Source organism: Poromitra crassiceps, assembly GCF_964638095.1.
Source record: "Poromitra crassiceps genome assembly, chromosome: 10".
Classification (NCBI taxonomy): domain Eukaryota; kingdom Metazoa; phylum Chordata; class Actinopteri; order Beryciformes; family Melamphaidae; genus Poromitra; species Poromitra crassiceps.
In genome coordinates, this window is record NC_139631.1 from 17,152,698 (window position 1) to 17,174,010 (window position 21,313).

Below are 21,313 nucleotides of genomic sequence, written 5' to 3' on the forward strand. Positions count from 1 at the left end.
TCAGATCTGATTATTGTAAAGAAATGTCCCAACAGGTAGCCTATCTCGAGATACCTGTTGGGACATTTCCCGATAATATAATCTATACAGTGTGGTAACAACCCCACAGAAAAACTTTCAACTTGCCTCACTTTTCTTGTAAAGTTTTAACAGAAGCCCTACACTGCTGCAACAAAACCCTGTACGGTGTTCCGTTTTGCACACATGTGTGTGTGCATGCATCTGTTTTTAGCACTATCCAATCCCTCTAATCAAAATCAGGCCTAAATCATAAATCATAACTGTATCAATTCAAAACATCTTGTCAGGTTAACTCACAATAAGAAATGAACAGTTACGATTGAACAGTTTATTATGTTGCAAAAGGAGAGAAAAAATGGCATGCACAGATTAAAAAGACGAGAAAATGATTTTGATAAGACAAGATAAATCGTTTTAAAATAGTTTTTTGCATACAGATAAGATAAAAGAAAAATACAATTTCAGCATAATATCCTTATTATCATCAGCATATTTGTAATATCACAATATTCTTTGTCATTTGTATTGTTTTAACAAACTATCTGTAAGGTATGACTCTTCAATACTGTAGTGCAGCAGACCTGTTTCAATTTGTTATTTAAAATGGCTGCATTTACATGCCACCATTAATTGATTGATTGATTGTTTGCTCTAGTCTGGCACAACCAAATCAATCAGGAGTGTTCCAGATCTTCACTACCAGGCTTTAAAGTAAACACTAAAGTAACTGAAAGGACATCAATTAAAAACTGACCCAGGTCTGTTCTGTAGCAGCTGAACGTAAGGGCAGGCCTCCAGCGAGGCAGAAGGAATGTACCACTGATAAATAAATACTTAATTTTTCTCTCAAACAGAAAAAAAGCCACATAAAACACATTGATTTCATCACAGGAAAACCAAAGAGATAACACCAAAAGGAGTATTAATTCACACAGTACCTTCCAAGATCTATACTTTTGATAAAACTTTGTTTTGTGAGGTTTTGGTAAACAGATTGCATCGCAGTAAACATTGGCTGACGTCTGCAGGCTGAGGATCTTGCTGCCACTATTTGAAGGACGGTAAGTTTGGCACTTTTATGCTGATGTCGCCAATGTTGATGTTTCTGGGCATTTCCGGCAGGTTCATGTTCTTTACAGCGGATACGGCACGAGCAGGTGCTCCTGCAATACCGGCCTATATACACACACAAAACACACAAGCAGGGTTGATAAGAGTAACACTGGTTCAATCCATCAAACAATGCTATACACAACTACACATCACAACTCACACGAGACATTCAACATTGGACAGACGTACGTACGTACATACACAACACAATGCTAAACTTAAACAAAATACTAAACAAACAACAGTCAACTGCTGACAAAATGCAAAAGCATTGACAGCTACTAAGACAGACATGTGCAAATGTACATTCAGATGCCTCTGTAGCTTTGTATGCACATGCATTATTTGGTTCTATAATGGTTAACATCACAACCAGAGCCAATTATGAATCAACTGTGAGGACATACTACATCATTCATTAATTTTGAAGTACTCAGCAGAATTGTACAGTACATCTATCAATGGATATTGGCAGCATTGCTTGGAAAGTGAACCCACCGGACTCTTGAGGACCGATAAGGGTGAAAATGCAAGGAGAGAATTGGGTAAAGCAGAAAAATGGATTTGGATATGAAAAGGGAAATGATGTTTTAGATAGATAGATATGCATAGAGTGTCTGTGTGGAATTGATAAAACCTTCTCACCATAATGAGCAAAGTGTTTCAATTTAGGCTTTCAAGCTTTAGAAATTAGAACACAAGTGATACCTCCAGTGCAGGGGTTTTCAAAGTCTGAGACTGTGGGCCTCCCCCCAGTCAAAGCTTGGAAAAAGCCCCCCTCCCCACACTCAATTCCCCTCCCCCCACTCAATTCCTGGATGCCTATTGGATCATGATTATGTTATTTGATCCCATAGACACTCAACAAATGAGGCAAGATAGCCTGATATTGCTGTTTGACATACAGTACTTCAGACTACACTAAATACATAGAAAAGTCTCTGCCTGATGGCATTTATTCGTTTCTGACTCTCTCTGAAACAGTGAAATTCCCCAAAACGACTGTATCTCTGAACGATCTCTTTAACCAAATCACACGCATCTCCTTTGAATGACTAATGTAATTTTTCACTTCCATTCACTGACAATCCAACGGCTTGGAGCCCCCCCGGGGAGGCCCACCTCCCACTTTGAAAACCTCTGCTCTAGTGAGTGTGAAATGGTTCACTACTACTGGAACTAACAAAAGCAAGGCTACATATAACTGTGACTATCATGTTGCTGTCTAAATACTCTGTACACCATTGCTGTTAGAGGAACAGGAATACCGTATCGTTCACAGATGTCTATGGTGTTAATTGCTAATGACATGGGGAGGTTGTAAGTCTAGTACTGGACTACAATGGGAGATCTATTCTCTCAGGGACAGAGGAGGCAACTCACTCTAACACAATGAATCTCAATGTGAAACTGTATGAGAAATAGCCTAAATATAGGAGCATTTATATTGAAATCATCATCAGTGGATTTTTTTTTTTTTTTTTTGCAACAGTAAACACATTCAGTGATTTACTTTTTGGCGTAAAATATGAACAAACATTTGAGAATCACTGCGGTTAGAGATCCCCCAGCAGAATCTTCAGCGGACAGACCCAAAAATGACAACTAGTCTAAAGCAGGGAACTGTATGTTCGGTGCCCGTGTTCTCTCCGGGAAAATGGAAATCACACTTGCATGAACAGCCTTTTCAAACATTTGGTGATACGACGGGAAGTATGTCTGGAATGCACTTTTTATCCACATGAGTCATTTTCACAAGGTTATTTCAATGGAGCGTTTGTCTTTTGGGAATTCGGATCACTAGTGCCAAGTATCAAGGAGACCGGGGTTAGAAGCCAAGACAACCATAGTGTTAACTGAGAGGAATGCTGATCCAGCACAGTATTCAGGTGTCAGACTGAAGATATGTTTTCCCCTAACAACGAGTAGCCTGGAGACTGCTGTGGAAATGATACTATTATAATATGGCGGCGCCGGCGCGGCACACAATTTCTCAACTGCGCACACTAGACACTAGACTCTAGTGTCTAGACACTAGACACTAGAGTCTAGTGTCTAGAGGGAAGGGTCACTACAAATGGATACAAAGTTGTTCAAAGTGATCAGTGATTTTTATCCTGATGGGAGTGGTCTCTTCCAAGATGACAATGCCCCATCCATAGGGCTCATTGAACGGTTATATGAGTATGAAAATACAGTCACCAGATCTCAACCCGATTGAACACCTATGGGAGATTTTGGACCACCACCACCACCAACATCATCAAAACACCAAACGTTTTGCTCCAAAGTTTTGGAAGAATGGTGTTCCATCCCTCCAGTAGAGTTCCAGAGACTTGTAGAACCAATGACAAGGCGGATTGAAGCTGTTCTCTTACGAAGACACTTTATGTTGATTTTTCCTTTAATTTGTCACCCGTCTGTATATACTGTATGTAAACCAACGTCTCCCACACAGGTAAGAACTTATAAGATCATGAAAACGTTTGCAAAGATGTGTTTTGAAGCAGTCGACCGCAGTGCAGGAAAGTCAAAAGCACAGCAGAGTGATGGAGAACCCGGGAAATAAGAAAGCAACAGAAAGCTGATTAATAACGTGTTAGGAAGTGACCTTGCAAGGTGTGAGTTCAAGCTTTCATCTTCTGCCAAATTGCTATTCGGTAGGCGCAGAGCCCTGTGACACATAGTACCGTATACAGTACGGTATGCTGCACCCTTTCAAGTCTGTCCAGTCTACATCTCATTGAAATTCATCTCACAAAAATGGCTACATTTTTGGGTCTGTTGTGAAAGATTCCTATGTTAGTTTGCTATTACATGGAAGGCCATATGGAGCGACTCAGGGGGAGTAAACTTCAGTTAAGGTTACAGTGCTCGGTTGTAAATTTAGCAGTACCTGTGTCTACCTGTCCTGCCTGGTAGACTGAAAGATAAACGTCTGTAAAGAGAGAGAAGAATGGAAAGAACTAGAAAGGGTCAGGAAAAAGAGAGGAATGAGGAATGTTAAAGCAGATCAAAGTATTTACAGTTTATCTCCACAGAAAATAGTGATAGGACCAATCGTAGACCGCATCCATACGTGCTCGAAAGCTTCTCCAACAACAATTTGAACACAAAAGCTATTTATTACCAAACACCAGCTAAATGAAAAAGGCCAAATGCCACTTAATCAGTCCTTGCCAATTGAGAAGATACTGCCCTAGAAATGGACAATCAATGTCATTTTGTATAAGAACCATCACATGTGGTGAAAAACAGACACTGCAGTCTAGGGTAGGTCCAAGAGGGAAGAGATAGAGTAGATCTGATGATTGCTGAACAGTAAAAGACTCGGCCTACACAACATCGGTCAAAAAGGAGATTTTGTTGAATTAAAAACACACAATGCAGCTCAACTTATTTAAAAATGTACTGTGTTAATTACTCCCACACAACTCTGCAATTTATCATTTGTGTAAACGTCCGAGCACACAACTGATTAGATGCATTGCTCATTGTCAGCCAGTTAGAAATCCAATTAATCTCACACTTCACTTTGTCATCACATAAGCCACACAAAACCACCATGAAAGACCCACTTACAATTTTCTAAATACAACCCTGTGGCTTTCTTTCAGTGTTTCTCTGCGGAGACTACTCACTGTCAAAGTGAACTGAATCCCCCAAAATAATCCCTACAAATTACAGTTTATGATTGTTTGTCGTCATCAAACTAGGGGCAGATTTTAGGGAAGCTAATGTGTAACATTACTGGTAAATTGAAAAACGAGTCAAATCATGAGTACAGTTAAGTCTTGCTGTATGTGCTACCAGGGGCTGGAATCCACACTATGCAAAAGAGAAATTATTTCATAAAATTGTCTCTGGCTGTAACAGTGCTGTACGGTCATGGATGAACCTATGCCAACAAGTTCCAGTAACTAAATGAATAATGTTTATTGACTAGCAGAAGATGTATGGAAAGCAAAGCAATGTCCTTGCTTAGAGCAAATATCAAGTGTATGGTGTAGATCAAAATATTCGCTTACAGATGTCACAAAACACATTTATAACGCATTTACTCGAAAATGGAGCCCTTATTCACATTCTCCTCAAAAATAACAAGCATGATAAAAACGCAACTATCAACACTTTTTTTTAGTACTAGACGCCAAATTTTGATGGACAAGATATCAAATATAAGAGACTGATTGAGACACTTAACGATCAAAGATTTCAGAGATGCATCGGACAATGGCAAAGTCAAGCCACCATAGTAATGAAATGACAAAATGATGACTTTGATCAGGTATTTACACTATAAGAGAGAAAATGTTGAGTCTTAATCTATGTAGAGAGCAGTGCAATAGCAAGAGGAGAGGCCAGAAAAGAGCACAAACACTCAAGAGTAGGTCGGGAGCATCCACAAGGGGGCACTGGAGAGTGGCATGCAGGGTGCAGCATACACACATGCCTGCATACTGTATATACAATACCTTGAGGGATAAGAGTCAGGTGATACATACAGTGGACCGGCGGGGTCAGGCTTACCTCGGACTTCTCCATCTTGTTCTGGGCGTCCACCTGCATGATGATCTCATTCATGTTGGTCTCCAGGACCATGCCGCCCATCACCATTTCTGCCAGGATGTTGTGGACCTGCCAATCGAGACGTGATGCATCATACTATAATAGCATTCAACAATTCATTCTTTCAGTCAAAATGATTTGCATGTATATCAACTTTTGGAAAAATGTCTATATAGTTTTCAAACCCTCGTTGGCAGCACTCAAATTCTGGTTGCCTCGTGTATGCCTCAAGTTAAACTGCTTTCTCTCTTTGTTGGATTTATTTTTAAGCCAAAATAAATGACACTGTTGGGTAGATTATGGTTGTGTGTATCGTTACAATTCCTATTCATATCCTCAGAAAATCATATTGTGATATTGTGATAATGGCAATATTCCGACTTGTTGATGGCATGACAGACCGTTGTGCTGCTAACGGTATGACGTACGCACAGCAACAAGCATGGCTGAAAGCGGCGCCATGGAGGAGGAGTTAATTCCAAAAAGGGGAGTGACTTCAGTAGTGTGGAAGTTGTTACAGTACAGTAGGTTATGAAAGAGCATGTACGATAAACCACAGTAATATTTGAAGGCAAGGCATATTTGAATATTTGAAGGCAAACTGTTCCCATTTATTCTGTTGCAATTGAATGATCTTGAAATTAATAATAAAATATTCTCAGTATTTTGTCATATTACTACCCCAAAATATTGTGATATTATTTTAGGGCCATATCGCCTACCCCTAGGCTAGACGTGTGCACGAGGAAGACCATGCATCCGTTACAATCATCCAATAACAGAAGGTCTTTGTTTGGATTAGGGTTAGGGTTAGTGAACTTGTTCCATTTAGGTTTGCAGAATATTGGGTTAGTCAGATAGAATGTGTTTCAAACTATGCCGGGAAGATCATCATAGGCATAATCAAAATGGCAGAATGCATTTGTAAAGCTGCTTGTGACACGACAAAATATGTATCGTCATTCAGACAGACCAATTATGACTGTGGCAATTGTTCAGCTACACAATCTGTGAGGTCACAGTGGGTGATGTCACAACAGTGAAGCTGTGACAGCAGCAAGTCAGATGAATTATGTCATCAGATAGGTGTAACTTCATAATGTATATATATAATGGCTCAGACTTACAAGCAATTTATGAAATCACAAAAGCTCAGAGGCAATGTCTAAAATCAGAAATTCATGCAGTGAATAAATGTGACATCACAAAGGGGAACACAGACTGAATGATGTGTATGTCCTACCTTGTCTACATGGAAAATTAAGTCAAGTTCACAGACATTCTCGAAGCATTTGTCCAGCGTTTCCACAAATACCTGTAAACGGATGGATTAACTGCGTCAGACAGAGTTGCCATTGATTGTAACAAAACACAAATCAAGAAAGATGCTCGATGTCATTTCCCAACCATGGTTAATAGATAGTGTGCTTTCTCAGGCTTTTACCTGGATTAAGTCTAAAATTCCTAGTTCACTCTCCGAGGAATCCACACAAAACACAAAGTATAGTGTGGCGTAGTGTCTGTAGATCAGCTTGTTCTCTGACCCGCCAATCAACCTAACACACAGGAAGCAGCACAAAATAAAGCAGGATATTAGAGCATTCATAATTAAATAGAGCACATACAATAATAAAAATTTCTACAACTGATGTCTACAGGTACACAGACATAAGTAATTTGTAGAATATTTACACACACACACACACACACACACACACACACACACACACACACGACACTGCACTCTAACCTGAGCAAGACAGAATTAACAGGTTGTAAACCCACGACAAACACGTGATACAAACATTCACAGGAAAACTCTGTCCATGTCAACATGTTCAAAGATAGGTCAGGAGATAGACTAACAGGGACAGATATGGAAAATAATCATCGCCAAATCTATTAGAGGCTCTGATAAAAAACCCAGTGACCTTAGTCTTATCACATATTCCCCCTCACAGAGGGTCCTTTCCCACAGCCCCCCCCCCCACACACACACACACACACACACACACACACACACACACACACACACACACACACACACACACACACACACACACACACACACACACACACACACACACACACACACACACACACACACACAGCTTGAGCAACAGGAAGAATGTGTGACCAAGTAGGATGAACATGAGCAATGTCTGTGTATGTCTGTGTATGACTGCGTAGCCCTGTGCGATCATTTGAAGACGACTGTGAATAAAGTGCTTCTTCTAATAGTTGTAAACTAGCCGCTTGTCATTATATCCCCAAACTGTTACTTCAATCCTCACTTGTCATGTGTTGTTGATAGTGTGATAGAACGTACCGGTAAGTGTAACCCACTAATGAATATGGTACGTTAGTAAAAGGTGTGCATTTCATTTCCATTTCGACAGTTCAACGGCACTCTTTGATATCATGCCACTTCCTGTGATGAAAGAATGGGGCGAGAGAACAAGGGAGCGACAGAGAGAGAGAGTAGAGAGACCGAGAGAGGTTTCCACTGTAAAATAACACCTGGGAGCTCATTCGTGAATCATAGATGAATATCAAACCCCCACTGTTCCCATTGATTGTCATTCAGAAAGGGGGCCTTGCTCTGCTTTAATAGTGCGACTCCTGCGATGTTGCATGAGAGAGTAATGAGTCTCCCTGAGGAGGCAGTGCCATGCAGTTCCTGAGGAGGCAGTGCCATGCAGTTCTGAGTTGAAAGCTACTTTCACTTTGACACACACTGTAGATACACACACAGGGGGAGGAGGAGCCTTCTGCTTATTCACTAGACCACAACACTTACATTCCACCTTCGAGGAAGTTACAGACGTTCTCATCTCTTTTGGACACCAGGTGAAAGGTTTCCCTGATGATCTGTTGCTCCGTGTCTTCACTCTGCAGGGGGAAAGAGGGAATGAAGACTGTGAAACAAAGATCAACAGGCAAATCCTATGCACTTTGTTGCTTCCAGTGAGCCATTTGGTCACCATTAGCAAGATATTTGGCAGGTAAATTGCTGATTCCTCTCAGCTTTCCTTATCCCCAAAAATACATAATAAACAAGAGGGATTTATTTCAATCTAAGGAAAACGTGTGCTTCTTCTTCACACCATTGTCCTTGTCATGTTGAACCAAATAGTCAATGATTCCATTGCTGATTTCGCAAAAAACGAGGCTAGGTTTCTCTGATTGTTTGCTAATGGATGAGATTCTGGTTAAAAGTGTCAATATCCTGAGGCATTTGGGCAAACAAACACTCACTAAAAGGCGTAGGGAGGACTCACACTTCAAGATTTCCTGAACTGATACGGGGTGAAATTCTTCAGGCACTTCTAAAAGCTCGCGTCCAGTTTTATACAGTTTCTAATTGGAAAAAATAACTTTGACTGACCAATAGCAACTTAGGGCTTGTAGTCGTAGCACAAAAACACAGCAGTTCTTCCGGCCAAGCTTCTTATTTATGTTGGCAGATCATCAATTAATGGTGTGTGTGTGTGTGTGTGTATTGCAGAGTATACTGCCCACTCTCCTCGACAGATGCTTTGGCTATGCATCTCAGCCAGCAGATGGGTTATAATTAAGGGCAATAACGCCCTTTCAGCTCTGCCACTCAATGCTCTCAACACACACTCACGCACATGCACACACACGCACGCACACACACACACACACACACACACACACACACACACACACACACACACACACACACACACAGAAACACACACAAACACTCCACTGACTCCTTTTGTTTCCAAAGCCCCTCAGGCCTCACACAAACTTCAACCTGTAGACTTGCAACACATCATATCCTTAAACTAACCTTATTTTAACCCCTATGTCCTGACAAGTAGTAGTGTGTGAAATATTATATCCAGGCTGCAGCATGTAAGTCGACACCGCAGGTTTTAATAAGCCCCCAGATGGTGTGTACAGCAGTGCCTGCTTATAAGCAGGCACTGCTGTACACACCATCCAATCAATTTCCACACAGCCTCCTGAAATGAAAGTACATCAATGATCCATTTAAACTGATAGAATATTGCACTGTATTATGAGAAGAATGTTGTTTGGGGCAGGAACTATTTCAACCCCCGCTTTGTTAGTAGGTGAGCCAGGCAACCTTGAGGTATAAATCCAATTACTAGCACAAGCCAACACAGCTTGCCCAGCAAACGACATTACATAACCTGTAATTTGCTAAATGTTACACAGAACTCATTCATTTACTTTTTCCATGACAGGTAACGTTATAGGCCCGTGTCAATGGCCGATACCATTGATTTCAGTAGGAATTTCAGTAGAAGTGAAGCTTGTGGAAGAGCACGAGACAGATCACAAGGGCGTAACTTAGTCATGTGACATAAACAGACCAACTCGCTACATGTATCATGTAGGCATTAGCCTACTGCAGGTTCATGACGGCTCAGGTCTGCAGAGCAGATCTGAATAAAACACCGGGACACAAAGCTCGGAAGTATCGGCTAGTCTCGCGTCATATGTTCAATAATTCATATGCACGGTTCAGACTGATATCTTATACAACAGGATCAATGACACTCACAAATATAACCACATCACTATGGTTGTAAAAACCCACCCTACACAGCCCATCTTCGATTTGCAACAATGTTACAATGTTTTAAAAGCCTCGCTCCTGGTTGCACAATATACAGGAAACAAAGTAGCTGAAAAGCCATCTACTGTAACTAGAACACTAGATTTTATTTATTTATTTATAATTATTTTATGTCGCATATGACTCGGCTAGGATTTGATCAACTCCAAACAATCATGTAGTAGGCTACAGACGGGGAAAAGAACACACCAAAACAATACACATAACGTTAACGTTATTACTCACATAATGCTCGTAGAATTTAGAAAGCCTTGGTTTCCCATGGTTGTTGAATATTAGAATGGCTTTTATCATGATTGTAGTTGAACGGAGGGAGGCGGGGGACCCGAAACGGCTCAGTCTGTGAAAGACTGTTGTCTGTCAACCCCCGTGAACCCAGATCTAACTGGGAGTCAGTGCTAAACCCCGTCTCGATCTAAGGTTAATACGGGCTAGCTTGAAGCTACACGCTACTTCTCCATCGTCTCTTTACGGAAACACTCCACGTCAAAGCGACCCGTGCTTTTTCCTCCTCCTACAGTAGCCGCGATGGTTCAAACCGATATACCCAGTGGTGATCACAGTGGTTTACCCACCCACTGGTGAAGGGTCCAGCTCCGGCTGGAGCCAGTACAGAGCACGCCCTACAGAGCACGCCTCCTAATGTCACTTGACCTGACGTCACTTGAGCAATTGTGATGTCATATGTGATGTCACTCGAGCCATTTTTATGTCACAGTCTCCACCCTAGAAATCGAGCGTGCGAGATTTCTATTGCATAAAATTGCTTACAGCACTAAGAGATCATAGATAATAGACATATGAGACAATTAACATTTCAGGTGGAATTACATTATTGTCTTCAGTTTCATTACATTTATTCAAAGCCTTTTAGCCTGCTGTGGAGTACGCAGAAGGGTGCCCCTTTTGTTTTGATTTTCACCCAAATAAATCTCATATTGATGCAATAGGCTACATATTATTTTTGAGCTGCTAAAATATGTTGACTAATGCTACTTTCTATTTTAATCTAAATTGCAGTCATTACAAAGCTTGAATTAATGGCAGTGAAATCATTGTGTCTATATGTGCATAATCCACATAGCTGGGCAAAGTCAATTGAGCCACAACTACATTTGAGCCACAAGGTGGAGCAAAAGAACATCTGCGAATGATGATGTGGCAGTAGAGGAAAACTTGGCTCAACCACTAATGCAAAGGATGTTGTCAACCAGTTACTCAGCCAGAAAGCATATAGGCCATGTACAGTATATGCCTGAATATCTCCCAGCCAGGCAGGATTTTCCTTTGACTGTCTGAGAGATGTAGGAGACATGCTAGCTTGTACAGTGTCCCCTCTTGAGACAGTCAGGTTCAAATCTGGCTTACCATTCAGTCTAAACATCACATCTGCATCCATACAACAACACCTGGATACATTTGTTAATTAAGTAGTGCTTTTATTTATCAGGCTCCTCTTCATTTCACCAAATAATCTGTCCTTGAGCAAGGCACTGCTCCACAAGTTGCAACTCTGCATTCTGACTTCTCCAAGGAGAACATGCATACATTTTCTGTACTCTCTATCTGCACCTTTTGTCATCCTCAATACTCTTAACTAGATTTGCAGCGCATGTTTGTCTTTCTGTTTAGAACATCCAGTGAGGCTTCTTACTTCATGGGAACAACCAGACCACTGTGAGTGAATAACCATAATGTGCAAGTGTTCCAGTCATAAAAATGATTTATGAGTGACTGCAAGATGAGTGGACAGGGCTTAGCTCTGACAACATGCTGTTAACTTTGGGAAGTGTACAGAAAGGATGTGATGCCTAGGAAATGGACATGTAGAGGGATAATAAACTGTCTCTCTGTCCCCTTTCTGTGTTGTTGTTTTTGTGAATCTGTCTGTCTCCGAATCGCTCTATCATCTAAATCTCTCTCAAAATGCACACACCAAAACACACTTCCATGCCTGATCTTATTGACATATTATACAACCTTCCTAAGCGACAGATGAACAAATATGACTGAAAAATAAATTTAAATATTTGCTATTTGAAGATTTAAAAAATCTTAATATAACCCATGGTTCTCAAACAAGTGTATAAAAACCATGACCAAAATAGTCACATTCTGTCATTGTGTTACTTATGGATGGAACTATTGTGAAAATAAATTATTCCCTCTTTTGCTGGGGACCCTCTGTAACCCTCAGGAACCCTGGGGGTCCCTGGACCCCACTTTGAGAACCACTGCCATAAACGCACTGCCATAAAGCAGCCTATGGGACATTTTAAGAAAATATATTCAATGTTATTTTAAAAAGCAAAGGTATGTCCTTACAATTTGTTGCCTAAATGCAACCCAAACAGGTTATAGGCTAATCATATTTAACCTATCAGGTGTTACTTGCCAGCAAATCTCAATACATTATTGATTCCATACACCCCTCTCTCACACACACACACACACACACACACACACACACACACACACACACACACACACACACACACACACACACACACACACACACACACACACACACACATTATTTATTTTACAATATTTATTATTTATTTTACAATATTTATTTTTTAACAAACCACTGTTGAGTGTCTGAAGAAAGCCCAATTGTATAGGAAATTCCAAAGTAAGAAAAGGGGAGGGTGACAACGTGGTGCTCAAAAAGGATTAGTCCAAGTTCTTAATTTGAAAATGAATGGCTACATTGGTAAACATAAACATAAACATAAAAATTGATATTAGAGGAAATAATAACCGGAAATGCATAAGTCTATGGAAAGTGTTAGCAAATGTTTAAGCAATATCTAATAATGCACATACACGAAGTTGTCTCAAATAACATTATTTTAGGGGCGTCCCCTTTTCCCATAATGGTACGGTCCGACACGCAAGTTCGCCCCCAAATTGCGGCGCTATAAAAAAGTGTACAGCTCTGGAAAGTTCGTTAGACAATCCTTTTGCTTTTACGAAAGAAAAGTGGAGAAGAAATCTCAAAGCCAACAATACAGACATGGAGCAAACCGAGCTGCTGAAGCCAGAGAGCCTTGACGACCTGATAAAGATGCTGCACAAGATCTTTGAAAGTGACAACATCAATGTGGAGGAGGTTCAAACTATCATGGAATCATATGAGAGCAAGCCGCAGGAATGGATGAAATTTGCCAAATTCGACCAGTACAGGTAAAACAGTTTAATGATGATTCTGCTTCATGTGTGCAGGCTGCATATTACCATGTAGTGCATGCTTATTAAGCTGATGCACTTTGCACTCTTTGTGTGGCCTATCATTTTGGGGCTACCATTATAGGCTATGTTTTTATTGCCACTAGGCCCATAACTTATTTTTAGTATCATATCACTGTGTAACCTAGAATAATTGGCATTGAATATCAATGTAGCCCAATTCTGGGCTATTTGAAATGTATGACATTGCAATGTCTGCAGTGCCACTAAAGTTTCCACAAATTGCATTTAAAATCAAACAAATCAATTCTTAAAACAAATCAATTCTGTTTATTTTGTATCCATCCCATGTACAATATTAAAGGCTAATTGAATTAAAAGATGCGAGTCGTTTGCAACTGAGAAGCTTTTGTTACAGGTCGCCTGAGAGAGAGAGAGAGAGAGAGAGAGAGAGAGAGAATGGGGGGGGGGGGGGTCGACTTGTTTACATGAATGTTAGGCGAAGCCATGTTTTATAGCCTAATAAAAGCATTAGTTATTTGTTTATTTATAACAAAACATACAGTGATAGTTTTTGAAAATGTGTTTTGCAAAGTGCCTCTTGGTTTCATAACTTCCATCCCAATTTCCCCAGAGCTCCCTGTCCCCTTGTTGTGATTTGTGATCAATGGAGGGTGGGTGGAGGGCTGTCCAATCAGCATTAAGAACGGACACACACCCGCTGATTTTCGCAAATCGTATGCTTGTGGTGTGACCATGACCATGGGTGTGACTCGCGTGATTGACCGTCGCCCACCAGGGATCTGCAGCTGCTTCCAAAAATATTTAGGGGCTGACGGAACTGCACAGAGCAGAACTCGGCAGACCATGCTGCCCGATATGCGATGAAGTAGCCTAGATTGTCTATATGATTTACGAGCAGGGAACAAGTTTGCCAAAGGGAAAGGCATACATATCTAGTTGGGGTGTTGGCAACACGCCAACTAGATATGTAGCCTGTTGGCAAAAGTAGCTGTGCATGCGAAATTGAACAACTCCCCTCCACCCCAACCTTCTAACCTACTTAAAATAGGCAGATCTGTCATCTGTGGAGAAAATAAAATATATAATATATCAAATAAACTGATGATAATGTCTTGTTAGTGTTGCCAGATAAATAACAACTTACAGCTTATGAAAGGATACATGTTACAAAAGAAACAACTGTTTTGGAGAGGCTTGAATATTGCTACTTATTTTGAGATTTAGGCCTTCAGACCTTTAGTGAGACTTTAAGGTTCCAAACATGAATTAGTGGATAAGCTGTCTTGTGTCTCTACTTGTTTCACATCTCAGCTTTACCAAAACACCTACATTTTCCATTTCCTACACAACCTTTCACGTCAGCTCTCAAGTTCAACTCGAGTCTTCCAGTCTTGTTTTCAGGGTAACAATAACAAGTATAGAGGACATGATGTTGTGTCTTTCTGACCATTTTAATAAATCCTTCCTTGTGTTTCGCAGGTACACAAGGAACTTGGTCGATACAGGCAATGGGAAGTTCAATCTCATGATCCTGTGCTGGGGAGAAGGTCATGGCAGGTGAGATGTTCATACTGTACAGTACAAGCAAAGATAATATTTAAGTTGATTTCATTAAAGTATTCCTTATTGGTAGAATAGATTATCTGTCAAATGATAATTTGCAAAAGTTAACTTATATCAATATGGACTCATAGCCTACCCATAGTCCAATTAACTGAGATTTCTGATAAAACTAAATATAGTTTTATACCTGGTATTGTATTGCAATAATGTAATAGTAAAATTGTTTTCTCTGGTCAAGGGTTCGTCATTTATAGCCAGCTCATTACTTTCAAATAGGCTACATATTAATAGAGGCATTAAAATGGCCATAGTCCATATTGAAACACGAAGCACATGACATCATTAGTCTTATCCAAATTGAACAGCATTTTTTAATGTTCCTATAAAGTGATTTCCCCTGGCAATTATAACGATGCTGCTTCCTCTTAATAATACAGATAAGAGAGTCCAATGTTCTACAGACAGGTTGTATAAATAGACATTTGGCCATACTCGAGCATGAGCGTGAACGTGCCCCACGTTGTAAAGCTTAATGCCACTTTGTCACCTGAACTGACATTTGCTGCAGTTGAGACAGAAAGGAGAGCTATGGCAGACTCAAGTCTTGTCAGGTTTGATATGATCTCGTGTTGTAAAACTGTACAAGCAGAAACATTTGTTTGTTTAATGTGTATAGGGACAGATACATAAACATAGAGCATTTGCAGGAAACAGTCTTATGTCATATATCATAACATTTCTAGCCTAAGCTCATTTGCAATATTTGTCCCTAGATGTTATAGGGCATTGGTTCTCAAATGGGGGTCCGCGAAAAATTTTCAGGAAAATAAAAATAAAATCTTTTTTTTGTTGCAAAAGCTTCATAGTTCAACGGAAATATGTTATGCTTTAAATCGAAAATGGTTCATGGATTACATTCTAATCCAACAAACCTATCAATTTAAAAGTCAAGCACTATTTTCTACCTTGTAAGGGGTCCTTGGCTGAAAAACATTTGAGAACCTCTGTTATAGGGTAACCATCCATACTGCAGGCAATATTGTTCCTGTGTCAAGGCCTTCCCAGTTCCCACCAGCCTACAGTAGATGTTAGCTTGTGACTCATTTTGTAGCATCCACATTATGTACAGTCCTTCTCTTCTCAGGACCAAAAAAGATCTCACCGTTAGACTGAATCCAACATTTTGACTTGGAGAAGATAAGAAAAGAGAAAAAAGGAGCTTCTTGGATACTTAGAGACACATTTTAATTACGAAGTAAAGCACACGTCTACTGAAACAGTTAAACAATGTACATTTTCAAGGATAGACACAGGGGTACAAAAACGCAACGCGTTTCAACCTCTCTGGTCTTCGTCAGGATGTATACTTCAGAAGATAGACATTGAATGTTGTTCCTGGGTCCAAGCAAGGCTCAACGAAACATAATCCTCTCACAGACTACCATTAAACCTGAAAAAAGAGTCCCAAAAAGCAGCCATTACTGCCTAGCAGCACTGCACATTTGCCAGTTGAGTTGACTAAGCGGAAACTCTGACACTGTGTACTCGTGTTTCTTTTCAACGCTTTGCAGTAGCATCCACGACCACACAGAGTCCCACTGTTTCATGAAGCTGATGCAGGGCCAGCTGAAGGAGACGCTGTTTGCGTGGCCGGAAAATAAAACCCACGGGGACATGGTCCAGAAGTCACAGAGAATCCTACAGGAAAACCAATGTGCTTACATAAACGGTGAGACAGCAGACTAGCTGTGGATTGTTGTTTCCTGCCTTTCCAATTAAAAGTGCTCCGTTCACCTTCCTTCCTTAATACCACTTAGTCTCATTAATGTGTCTGTGTCTGGGGGCCATGTGTGCGTCTGTCAAGACTGCTTCTTATTATGCTGATAAACACAGACACATTCCCTTCAGTGCGCGTGAACAAACACAGACACATTCCCTTCAGTGCACGTGAACAAACACAGGCCCACTTTGCATTATGGGCATTATGTTCTTTCTGACACAATGCTGATGTGTGAGGTATCTCTTTACAATTCTAACATGACTGGCCCCACGTCCAGTCAGCACTAGTGGTGAATGTGTGCGACATTGCAGTAGATACAGTATCATTTTTGTCTGTCTGCAGTGTCACCAAAGTGTTCAATCCCTGTAGTAAGTGATGTAACGTTATGTGACTTTGCAATGCATGGTGTTCAGGTCTCTGCCCAACACTGCTGACTAAATATTGGCCCAAAGCCCACAGAGCCCTGGTACTCCTGTACTGTATGTTTAGTCTGAGCTTTTGGTTATTGCAACACAGTAACATGCTGGTACACCTAACCCTGTGCCCCCCCCCCCCCCCCTTTCCCAATCTCACATCTCTCTGCATACTTGGCATTTGAGTAGTTTCTAAATGTATGATATGTGGTGTGTGTGTGTGTGTGTGTGCGCGTGCATGTGTTGGCATATCTTAGACTCCATTGGTCTGCATCGGGTGGAGAACGGTAGCCATACAGAGTGCGCAGCCAGTTTGCACCTGTATAGCCCTCCTTTCCAGACCTGCCAGACCTTTGACCAGCGGACGGGACACAAGAACACTGTCAAGATGACCTTCTGGAGCAAATACGGCGAGAGGACTCCATTTGTAAGGAACCTTTACACAGTTCTACAGTATTATTAGACTTGAGGGGCCAATTTAAGATTAAGCAGTGGATTAAACTAAGACTTTTCAATGGAAATAGCCATTGAAAAAGAAAATGATTCTAAGACACGGCTTGATCCATGTTTTTGAAAAATGCCAAGTGTTTCTTGTTCTAAGTATGTTGTACAGCCGTTATGTTTGGCTGCACACACTACAGATGCCAAGTGTCCTGTTCTGATTGCATTATCCCCCATGCCTATTTGGCCAAGAGTGGGTTGAGTTTAGGCATGAGGAAGTTGGGTTTAGGCATGAAGAGTGACGATTGGTTAAGGTTAGGGTAAAATATCAGGGTATGGCAATCAGAGACGGAGTAGGGCGGGACTTGGCGCAATAGGGGTGGGGGGGTATGGGATTACATGAACGATTCATGACATGATGTTCTTTTAGGGTTTGTGTGAATAGTTAAAGATAGACCAAGGCAGTAACTAGGTCTGTTTACATTTCTGATGTTTATCTGGAGCTGGTCTCGAGCTCAGTCTCAGACTGATGGGAAGCAAAACACGTCTTGGTTGCAGTTGAGCCCAGATCGCTAATTTCTTTTGGAACAGGTCACGATTTCACTTTCACACTAATGGATGCGTTCACAAAAGTGACTATGACAAGGGGGTAAATGTACTCTGCTTCTAAACAAACTAGCCAAGTGGACCCAGTCTGAGAGCATCCTGAGACTTCAGTCATTTGTAAGACAAATTCTGTCGCTTAAAATCCATGAAGTCCAGAATGAGGAAATCGAACATAGTGCTCATGGCAATACATAAGATATGGGATACAGAACACTACCTTATTGATGACTTTACATGCAAGACAGGCTAAAATACTCTCAACAGAGTTAATAACGAAAGAGACAAAACTTCAAGCTTTCACTCTTTTAGAGGAGAAGCGATGCAGTTCATGAAGTTTGCTCGAGTCATAAAGATCCTTATATATAGTCAGTTCATAAGTCTCTGTGTTCAAAAGTCCATAGTCGACTTGGTAAGGTAGACTTGACACTGAAACACAGCATAGGTTAAGAGAATATTCTGGAATATTATTTCAACCGTGACTAGTATTTTCTCCCAGACTGGCTCATGGAATGACACTGAAGAGATCATTCTCAGACTAAAAGGAGCTTATCTTGGCAGTTGAGACACACTGACAAAGATAAACGTGTTTTCTAAAGCTATAAAACAGCTTTCATGGGAGAAAGTGTCATAATGTGCTAGATTTCACTGGAATGCAGGGTGTCGGAAGTTAATGTTTAGTGTTAAACGAAGATAGGAAGATCATATTTGAGTCAGTCTAGCTACTCGTATCAGCTTGGCAAAACACAAGCGCACACCTGTTATTTTAGATCTTAATGCTTTTTGATAACCGTACCTGGACAAATGTTAGAAACGAAACAAGACTTTGTTGCTTTGTGAGCAGGAAGCTGGTGGTTTTTATAGCATCTTGCCACTCTCATTAAGCCCTGCTCTACTGTACTGTATATAGCAACACCCAAGACTTTTAAGACATCAATAGAAAGTTTCCATTTCATAGTCATGAAATCTGTTTCCAGTTGTTGCCAGATGTTTCAACTGGAATGTTGTATTCCACAGGGAACATCATTTATTGAGCATGTGAGAGCATATTTTGAATGTTCAGGCCAAGATGCTGGTTGGTCTTTTTCAGCTTAAGAACACCTACAGTACAGGGAACATCTACCCGTTTTGGACACCTGGCCAACAACAGTGGCCTTATCGGAAAAATTAGTTGCATAAGTTTACCTTGAACACACTGCTGTCTAGTGTATATTGCAACACAACCCATATAGGAGATAAGATAAGATAGTGTGAGAGTGCACAATGAACTCCACCTGCTTACCTCCATAATAAGCCTTTTATCAATAGGTGTTTTGAAGTCTGGGGTGTTGTTTTTCCTCAATGGGATTCTCAGGAGAACAGATTGGGTAGATTATGATGGTAAACGGACTCTTTAAAGCCTTGGTTTTGATCTTCACAATCACAAGCCTCACTTGGCAGTCTTCCATGACAATGGAAGACTGCCAAACCAAGGGTTTAAAGCAGTGGTACGCAACCGTGTCCTCATCAAGGCTCTTGAGTACCACCAGGTGGGTCCTCGTGGACCACCAGTGGTCCCCGGACTACAGTTTGGGAATCACTGATCTACCAGATTTGGGCTCCTGGTCTAACTCACTGTTTGTTTTCACTCTTTTCTTAGGAGACCACAATCTCACAAGAGAACAACTAAGGTCACTAAAGGAGGAGGCAGAAGATGAAGACAGTTGCATTGATGAAGACAATGTTGTAAAATTGAGTGGAGGGAAACTGCAGAGGGGGGCGAAATGTGGACCTACTATGACTAAGCAACCCATTTAAAATCAGGAGCGGGCCAGTTCAAAAGGACACGCCAGTAATTAGAATGGCTTTATCGCTGCCCAGTGCGAGCTCGGCAAATACTGATGAGCACAGGACGAATGCATGAATAGCCTCCGCCACGGACTGAATCTGCCTTTTGTTTGCTAGGCCTGAGGAGACCATTTGCCAATAACAACATTCCTGTGTGTCCATGACCTGTGTAACCACACTTTTGTACTGTTACGGCCCATAGCTGTAGAGCGTGAGCATTTCAGAGGGAAAAATAGAACTTCGGCGTTTCTCTTCGATTACATATCTCAAGAAAAGGAAAACGTTCTACGATCAACAGCTCCACGCTCAATGGAGCACTTTTATAGCTGTATTTGCTGTTGATTTGTACCACTCGAAATTGTCTAACACCTGTTGAACATTGTGTAGCATAAAATGTGTTTGTACAGTCTAATTAGAAAAATTGCGATGTTCTTTTGCATTTGGCAAAAATGTTAAGCTTTCGAGATGTGTTGTTTGTAAAAGTGCAATGCCTGTAATTTATTTGCAGAGTATTCTGTAATCAGCAAGCTACGTGTCACTCCTACAGTACATGTGTTCAGATTCAAGCATTAGGTGACCAAGAGTCTTGGGGAGGGAAGATTTTGTATAAGTAGACTGTGTTTTAGGACAAGACTCACCTTTTCTCAGGATTTTGGCCTGTTGTTTCGATTGTAGTTGTATTTATATAGTTTGTAGTTCGGCAACATAGCACCACTTATAGCGCTGTCAGTTGCATGCATGATTTCTATGATACAGTGAATGATAAATTTGGCCACGACTATAGACCATTAAACATTATTACCCTTTCACAGAAAATTGTGTTGTGTTGTCTTCTGTCTCTATGGTATATTACCTACATGATACAGTATGTCTCTGGTATATTGATAATATATTATAATAGATTCAAGATTATTTTAATAGCCATAGTGAGTAAACATATTACAAATGAGGAATTCGTCTTTGTGCAGTAGGCCTATGCAGGGCAGCGATCAAGCAATAGACACTTTTCACAGTGGCAAAAGGTGACCAAGGTGACCAAACACAGGTGCAAAAACACTAATGAGGGTTTCCAACTTCCAATCGTGGAAGTTGGAAACCCTCATTAGTGTTTTGCTTGCACCTGTGTTTACC

The 21,313-nt window shown here is 40.7% G+C and overlaps 2 protein-coding genes across 2 annotated transcripts; one reads left to right on the forward strand and one right to left on the reverse strand.

The window, feature by feature from the left end:
- Positions 1-69: 69 nt before the first annotated feature.
- Positions 70-10,861, reverse strand: ap3s1 (adaptor related protein complex 3 subunit sigma 1). The gene is made up of 6 exons (XM_083644443.1): positions 10,565-10,861; positions 8,504-8,595; positions 7,148-7,259; positions 6,947-7,018; positions 5,665-5,772; positions 70-1,197 (listed from the first exon to the last, which is right to left on the reverse strand). Exons 1-6 carry the CDS (start codon positions 10,631-10,633, stop codon positions 1,069-1,071), a joined length of 582 nt encoding a protein of 193 aa, XP_083500569.1. The 5' UTR covers positions 10,634-10,861; the 3' UTR covers positions 70-1,068.
- Positions 10,862-13,320: 2,459 nt separating this feature from the next.
- On the forward strand, positions 13,321-20,986 carry cdo1 (cysteine dioxygenase, type I). Its single transcript, XM_083644761.1, has 5 exons — positions 13,321-13,528; positions 15,035-15,112; positions 16,690-16,847; positions 17,569-17,738; positions 19,995-20,986. Exons 1-5 carry the CDS (start codon positions 13,359-13,361, stop codon positions 20,022-20,024), a joined length of 606 nt encoding a protein of 201 aa, XP_083500887.1. The 5' UTR covers positions 13,321-13,358; the 3' UTR covers positions 20,025-20,986.
- Positions 20,987-21,313: the final 327 nt, after the last annotated feature.